Raw genomic sequence first — 8244 nt, 5'->3', positions numbered from 1 at the left:
TGTAGAAGCCGTGGGAGGTCAAAATTGAACTTGAAGGTCAAAACGAAATTAACATCGATGCTTGTGTGCAAGAGGATACTGAAATTGTTTTCGATGCAGTTGCGGAGGAACAAAAAAATATTGCATTGGAGGTTTGTGCATTTGGGCTTGATGAATCACCCACAATGGAGTTGACTACAATACTACAAGAAAATATGGTTATTGCTGAAATCCGATTTTCTGACAAAGGAGTGCCAACCAACTCTATAATAAATCAAAGTCTAGAGAATTAGCTACTTCAGCATAAGGTTCTAGTTGTAGATTTTCTTGGAGTGCAACAATTTGATTGGGTTCCCAACATTCATCTAGTGAATTTTGTCAACAAGTTAAGGCATGCTGAGAAACAATATTTGCAAATACACTTTTTCTTGAAGTTTTATTTCTAGTTAAGAAAGGAGTTGAAGTATTCTAAGTATCTGTTTCTTTGGCATGGAAGATGACAGATTTCCAACGAGAACTCGAGGTCGAGTTCTTTTGAAGAAAAGAAGACTGATGTAGGACAAAAATTTAGGAAATTTCAATTTTATGGAAACTTTATTCTAGGAATTATTCGTTTTAGGAATTTTCCTTTTAATGCCACTTGTTTAGGCATATTCCTATTAGTTTTTTAATTTTGTTAGTCTTTGTTTTCAAGTATTGTTTTGCTTGGTCTCCATTTTAAGTAATTACCTTATTGTTAGAACTCCTACTAGTATAAATAGGGGTGTAAATTATTCAATTATTAAAACTTTTAAGCTTTTTATCAATAATATTCAGAGATTCTCTCTTTCTTTCTTGTGCGCAAGATTTGCTTGTTGCAACGAGTTGTTTATCTCGTTTGGACTAGTACGCTAACTAATCTCTCGTGAATTCCACTGCGTCAATAATGCTCAAAAGACGTGACCGGGATATCGAGGACAACAGTTTTCTCGATCGAGTCCGAGTCCATGGAGTATATGTGTGATTTTTGCGAGAGTGGGTGAATGTGAAACAGTACGAGGCTAACATTGGTTTTGGTTTGTATTGAACGATTAAGGTGAGTTTTGATGAAGTAAGGGCTGTCGATTAAGGCACACCATGGTTTAGATACGCACCTGAACTTGAGGAGGGGTTTCACCGGTAGTCTCGACAGTATGTCGGTGATGATCTCCGGTGGGAGGGCCGGCATCTTGAAGTGGGTCTGGCAAAGTTCGTATCTTTGATTTCGCGGGATACGAGCAATCTCTATTCTTGTAAATATATAGTATATATATTTTGTAGTTTTGTGTGTTTTGTTCGGTTTTTTGTTAGATACGGACGAAAACAGTTCAAAAAGTAAAAAATTGTAAAAGATAAAAAAAAGATTAAAAAAAGTATCAAATCGCTGTCTTATTTGTCTAAAGTGTTGTCTTATTTGAATTTTTTCAATATCGGTCCATATTTTTATATTTTTTATTTATACTTTTCAACATCGTTCAAGACGAACGATTAATCCTAAAAATTATAATTAAAAACTAAATAAAAAATTACAAAAAATAAAAAAATATCGAACTAACTTTTAAACTTATAAATTTAAAAAAACACAATCTAAATAGACGATCTTTATCAAGCACACCGAATGGATTGTGGATGTTTCCATGGGAAAGGATATGATAGGGAGTGTGGTTGACGCATTGGGAGTGTCTATAGGGTCTGTAAAGGGGTAAAGAGCAAACACGTACCAAAGTGAAAGCTCTTGGGAGTATTGGCTTGTTAGTTTAAGTTTTGAAAGCATCGTTGGCTTGGTCAGTTTTTACCTAACCAATAACCCCGTTTCGTTAAGATTTTTAATTTTTAAGTAATTATTTTTTATTTTACAAGGCATATCGTTCTCTCACAATATATCAAAAATAAGTACTTATTTCATTAGTAGAACGAGGACTAATTTATCCAATGAAATTGTTAAAAGAGGTGGTGTTAAAAGGAGGTGGGGATGGTGGGTCCGATGTGATCCGGTGCAAACCTTTTGTTAGGGAATCGTGCTAGCAGTGGTGGATCAAAAGAAGGGTTATTGTTGGTGGTCGCATGAAGGTCGGTTGCAGAATTACAGAGAAAACGAGAGCAGATATGAGAGAATGTCGACCTTTTATGGTGTTGGTGTTGGTGTTGGTGTTGGTGTTGTGTTGGTGAAATGTTTTGGTGGTGAATGGTTGGGAATAAAACTGGTGTTGCACGTGTGGCATGGTGGTGGTTATGGAGGAAGAGAAGCAAGTGTGGCGTGGTGGCGGGGAGGAGTTCAAAATTTGGGGAAAAATTAGGTTTGGATAAGGAAGGATATTTTAGAAAGTTCATGAATATTTGTTAGGTTACATATAGAAAATTGTTATAAAATTTGAGGGTTAGACTTAAAAAAATTTCATATATAAAATTTGTGGTTACAAATAGCTCGGCCGAATTGTTATAATCTTGGTTTGGAGTTTGGGCTGATCCTTTAAGCCTTGAACGATATAACAAACGACGTCGTGCTAATTGTTTTGAAAGGGAAAGGCTCATTTTGTTGATTCTGGCTTGGTCTTCCTCTTCCCTAAACTCCAGCCAAAACCTCTAGAAGCAAAATACTCTCTCTCTCTCTCTCTCTCTCTCTCTGGTAAAATGGCTACAGCATCTTCGTCGTCTCCATCATCATCTGGGGTTCCAGAGAGAAGGGGTATTCCGGCAGCTGCTTTCGTGGAAGATGTACAGACCTATCTCTCTCAACTTGGTCTTGATGTCAACTCTGCCCTCGCCTTCCTCCAAGAAAGGTCTCTCCTTTCGCCCTTCATCCCTCTCTCTCTACGCTTATCCCTTGCTCTATATTTCTTGACAAGAATATGCCTGCATATGTGTATGATCGAAAGTAACTGTATTAACTACAATCTATATCGTTAGTTGAGAAACTAGATCAGCGTCTACTTGGGTTTTATTGGATGTTTGTATCGATCGTAGATGTATCTATATTTGCAGCCTGTGCTAATTCCGTTTGATTCCATTCAAGACGCCTGATCTTACTGCAGATAGTGTTTGAACCAGAACTTCTAGATGAGCTGGGCTAGATTTTGAAGTTTAGGCTGGGGGTGGGTTGATGTGGATTTCAAAAGAAGTAATTTGACATTATTGTTGATTGGGATTAGCTCGAGTTTATATCTAACAGCTTAAATATGGGTTTCTGCTTTGATTTTGAGAGCTTTAGTTGGATTTGAAATAACTATTTGGTGAGAGTGATTTGAATTCCTTTCATGCTAAGGATTGTAGTTCTACAAGAATACAAACACAGTACTTTTTTTTTTTTACCTCTAATCCATCTCCCTCAATTTAGTTTCACAAACCACCTAAAACTAAACCTCTACATATCCGTTGAAATTAAACATAAAATCCTTCAATTGAAATCCATATCTATCTAACTGAAACATTATGTACAATGTTTTGTTGAAGGTAGTAACTTTGAATTGAAAATTTGGATTAGCTTATGTGGTGGTTCCTGTTTGCAAAGCACTGGTTCTTGCTGGTCCCATTTCAGTTCCCAAATGATATGCTGTCCATGTGATGTATACACTTATTCACTCACTTTCTGCTAAATGGGTGAAAGAATGCTATTTTTCAGCATTGAGGTGAACTTCTGGTAGATCCTTTATGATTCTATTGCCCGGAGCCTTTGCTTTATCTTTTAGTGCTATCTATACTACATATAACTTGTTTGCCAGAATGTGGAAGTAGGCATTTCAATCGCTTGTCTTGAGTTCCTGGCTGTTTTAAGATTCCATTATCTGATAGCCCATAAGTCTATCTTATCTTTCTAAGTTCTATAAACTCCATCAATAACATTAAAAATCATCCACAAGGGTTTCTTATCATTATTCCTCACAGAAAAGGGGTTTCTTTATATTTGATGTCTAGCGTTGCACTTGGATTCCTAGATTTTCGAAGCCCTGCTAAGCTTCTCAGCATGTTTGTCTTCAAGGACATGTTCGATTGCCCTTTTTTTGTTTTTTTTGTGTGTGGAAGGATTACAAAAGGTGGGCGTTAGGATGGGGATAGAGGGGAGATGTGGGTCCCCAAAAATGGATTGTGTATAGTTGTTCTATGTTTGATGTGGGTGGGACAAAGAATGGGATTAAGGGTGGAGGATCATTTTTGACCTATGGATGAAGAGGGAAATAATCTCATATGGTAGGAGTAAATAGTACACCCTCAAGTGGTATTATATAATCCTTTATGTGGTCTACTAAATGGGCAAATAGATTTGTATGCACTTGGATTCCTTAGATTTCAATGCACGGCCAAGGTTTGTAGGCTTTTTGTCCTTAAGGGCAAGTTTGATTGCCCGATTACTTTGTGGAAGGATTGGAAAATGTGGGATTAAGGATGGGGATAGAGGGGACATATGGGTCTGAGGGACAAAAGATAGGATTTTATGTAGTGAGGTTGAGGTTTTAGAAAGTTAGTTTTGAGAGTTGAGTGGTAATAAGTGGAGAGAGATAGAGAGAGAAATTTATTAAAAATTGTGCCGAGAGTAAAAGTTACTCTCAAAATGGTGAACCAAACAAAGTGACTATGTTTGATTTCGGTGGGATAAAGAAGGATTTTTAACCGTTGGATGAAGAGGAAAATTTGTCAAATGGCTGGACTATTAGTTAATCCCGCCTTTATACCTCACGCAACAAACGCGGGACTGATTTGGTCAGGAAGATATGTGGGACCATATGCTCTCCAATGCCAGAAACCCACTCCTTTGTATTGGTATACGACTTGACCTAATTGTTCAGAAGTTCTCCCAAATGGCCAACAATGTTTTTGGACATCCCTGGACGAGTCAGATGATGTGATTAATCGTACTTTTTATATATTTTTGGACCTAGCTCATTCAGTTATTTGTGTTGTTCAGTTGTGGATGAATTTAATAGTGCTGTCATAGAATCAAGTTCTGGCACAATTGTGACTCTGCATCTACTTGGGTGCGTAAGACTCTTTAGTTGCAGTTAATCTGATTCCATAATGCTAGAGTACGACCTTATCTAGTGCCATACGTGTAGTAGGAGATATCACAAAGATTTGGCTTTGTGCCGATTCCGAGGGGGACTAAGCTCACAGTGAAATATAGGGAGTCACATTTCTTACTAATGCCAGAAAGCCCTGCAACCCTTCCGACTACGGCATGACTATATGATCTCACAGTATCAGAATGAGTTGGTACGGTTTACATGAAGATCTTTTGGCGTCAATTGTATATTTGGTGATGGAAAATCTTGGCCGAAAAATTAAGGAACAGGGACTTAAAGATAGTGCTATAGCCAATCCCAGAGAATAGTTTAAGGCTCTTTTGGCGTGGCTGCAACTTAATATAGGAGTGTTAACTTGGATGCTTATTCGATGCATTTATTTTGGCACTCAAAAAGGATTTGCACCCATTATTTTAGCAAGTCATTCCTGCTCATTTCTTTTTTTCTCTCTCTTTTCCCAGACTTCAGCAATACAGATTGGTAGAGATGAAACTACTTGCGCAACAGAGGGAGCTTCAGGTTTCTTTCAAATAGAATCTCTTCTGTATGCAATATTGTGTGTTTTTGAATTTAGGAGTCCTAAGTATTAGTGGCTTGATCATCAGAAACATGAAAAGGTTATTACTTGCATTGAACTTCTTGTTGAATATTTGAAAATAATTTGTGATTTGGTCATTATCTATGGACACGGACACCTAAGTTGCACCTAGGATTGGAAAGAAGGTTCCGTGCATCCCAATTCTTCAAAATTTGGGTTCAAACCTTCTGTTGTATTATTTGTATGACCAATTTAAGATCACTACAGCATGTGTCCTTGAGTATACCACTCGTCAAAATTATCTACCGAAAGAATGCAGAAAACTTTGCAACAAAATCTTTAATGGAAATGCACTATGGGCATGTCTTTATCACATTTAGGCATTATTGCAAATGGGTGAACATTTATGGGCAAAAACTGTTTTGTTGAATTGTTTACCACTTTTATGGTTGTTCAAGTCCAACACTGCTTTGATGTGTAAAGAGTTCCGGCAGTGTGTGTGGGTCGGTAGGGGTGGGGTTGGTGGGAGAATTTCTGGTACATCAATAAATTGGTTCGCCAACCACATGTGTTTGGTTGCATAGTTCTGACATGTTAAGTCTGGGTACAAGCTTGGTTTAGAGGATTGGCATAGGCATATACTGCACAAGGAGTTTTTACTGGAGTTCAGTTAAAAAGTAAAAACTGGAGGTCATGTTGTTTTCCCCCAAATGTATAGAATGAGTTGCCGTGGTTCTTTCAATCTGTTTTCTAGCTAAATGTCCTCAAAACTGAGCGTTTTTAGAAATCTTAGTAAGTTGTGGTATGTTTGTTTGGACATGTTTCAGTCTTGACTTGCTTTTTTCATTCTCTAAGTACCTCTGACACATGATTAGATGTCAGGAGTTTGTGTAAGTTGCTTACTTTTCTACTCATCTATATGAAGTTTGATGATTGCTTCTTGTTTCTTGTGGTTATTAGGCAAAGATTCCTGACATCGAGAAGTGCTTGGATGTAGTTGCAACTTTGCTAGCTAAGAAGGGTGCTGGTGAGGTTCGTTTAAAGAATTTCATCTGGTTAAGAGAATGTTGCAGCTACTGGATCATTAATTTCACGTCCTTGGTTTGTAAAACTTGTTGTCTTATGCATCCTTGCAAATCCTAAACTAAGAAAATATGACTTCAACCACCAACATTAGCATGGCTATATAATCGGAATTTGACAACCATTAGATGGAAATTGCTAGAAAATAATAATTCCGACCCCAATGGCGAATTCATCTTGCTGTGGTAGTAGGAGGGTTTCTTTGTTGTTCCATCTGCCTTGTCTGGTAGTTTGAACTGTGGCAGAAAACATGTGTTTCTAAGAGCTAAAGTGTTCCTTAGTGCCTGCTAACATCAGCCAGGTCAAGATCTTCTTCATGTGCCCCATGAAGATTTTCCTATCTACACCTCGTGGATGCTCATTAATGCTTTTCCATATTGATCTTTGATCAATGAATTTTTGAGATGTGAAATGCATAGATCTTAGAATGCATGAATGTGTGGGGCATGGTTTTTAAACTCATGGTGGTGGCTGTTAATTGTATATTGGATGTTGGGAAGTGTTGCAGTGTGTCCCCTATGCTCATGAAACTAACAACATCCAAATTGCTACCTTTTGGTCCAGTGTTTAAAATCCTGAGGCCAATGATTTTCAGCCACACCTGTTTTCTTATAAATTATTACTTTCTTATTCTTGTTACAGGCACTGTTTGCCGATTTTGAAGTGTCAGAAGGTATCTATTCTCGAGCATGCATCGAAGATACTGATTCAGTATGTTTATGGCTGGGAGCAAATGTCATGCTGGAGTACTCCTGTGAAGAGGTAACCTGATTTGTTATCTTTAGATGTTAGCTTAGTTCTTTTCCACTGAGACACTCAACTTCTTGAAACTTCGGGCGCAGGCTACTACTCTTCTACAAAGCAATTTGGAAAATGCTAGAGCTAGTTTAGAAGTTCTTGTCGCAGATCTACAATTCTTGAGAGATCAGGTTACTGTTACACAGGTATAGTTGTCGTTTAACTCCTTGAAAAGATGGTTGACAAATGGACAAGCATGCTATATTCTTTGTGGTAACTAGTTTAAGAAACAATTCAATAGCCATGCAGTTGCTTATGGCGCCATGATGAGGCCATGGATGCAACAGAGCAATTGATCTTGCAACACGTTGCATAAGCTTGTTCACTTCTGTAATAATGAAAGCTCACTTTGATTAGAGAGTTTGGTGGTGGATCTTTACAATCAACTATTATGGTTCAGGTCACAATTGCTCGTGTATACAACTGGGATGTACATCAGCGCAGAACTCGACAAGTTGCTGGTCCCATGGACTCTTGAGGAAAAACTCGCTACAGCAAGGTACGAGGTGGCAGAATGAACTTTGCTAGCGAAAAATGTGGTTCGGTTCTAGTTTCTTTTATCCATTCTTCTAGGAGATAGGATTGCCTCTTTTTTTTTGGTTTTCTTTTCTTTTGTTGTAATATTAGTGAATTTGTTTTCTTCTAGTTGAGCTTTAGTTCTGGATTTTATCCCAGTGTGAGCGTGTGTTTTTTTTAGAGAAGTGACGTAGTACTCAGACCAGCTTTGTTGCATGATGAAACTCTTGGGCTTGGGCTGTAACAGTATGATTCTTGATGATTTTTGAAATTCACTCCAACAGTTTTGGTCGATCA

At 37.8% G+C, this 8244-nt stretch overlaps 1 protein-coding gene across 1 annotated transcript; it reads left to right on the top strand.

Moving 5' to 3' along the window:
- The first annotated feature begins 2503 nt into the window (after nucleotides 1-2503).
- On the top strand, nucleotides 2504-8244 carry LOC131315912 (prefoldin subunit 3). Its single transcript, XM_058345146.1, has 6 exons — nucleotides 2504-2777; nucleotides 5474-5531; nucleotides 6511-6582; nucleotides 7276-7395; nucleotides 7476-7577; nucleotides 7832-8244. The coding sequence occupies exons 1-6, from the start codon at nucleotides 2629-2631 to the stop codon at nucleotides 7907-7909; spliced, it is 579 nt and encodes a 192-aa protein (XP_058201129.1). The 5' UTR covers nucleotides 2504-2628; the 3' UTR covers nucleotides 7910-8244.

This window comes from Rhododendron vialii, chromosome 2a, assembly GCF_030253575.1.
Source record: "Rhododendron vialii isolate Sample 1 chromosome 2a, ASM3025357v1".
NCBI classification, from domain to species: Eukaryota; Viridiplantae; Streptophyta; class Magnoliopsida; order Ericales; family Ericaceae; genus Rhododendron; species Rhododendron vialii.
The sequence above is the reverse complement of the archived record's forward strand: the minus strand, read 5'-3'. Positions and strand labels throughout refer to the sequence as shown.

What these genes read in the sequence shown, in the direction of transcription:
- LOC131315912 (XM_058345146.1), top strand. Translation starts at nt 2,629, where the DNA reads ATGGCTACAGCATCTTCGTCGTCTCCATCATCATCTGGGGTTCCAGAG. An exon ending in CGCAACAGAGGGAGCTTCAG is followed by an intron (nt 5,532 to 6,510) that starts GTTTCTTTCAAA and finishes TGTGGTTATTAG; the next exon opens with GCAAAGATTCCTGACATCGA. An exon ending in ATCAGGTTACTGTTACACAG is followed by an intron (nt 7,578 to 7,831) that starts GTATAGTTGTCG and finishes ATTATGGTTCAG; the next exon opens with GTCACAATTGCTCGTGTATA.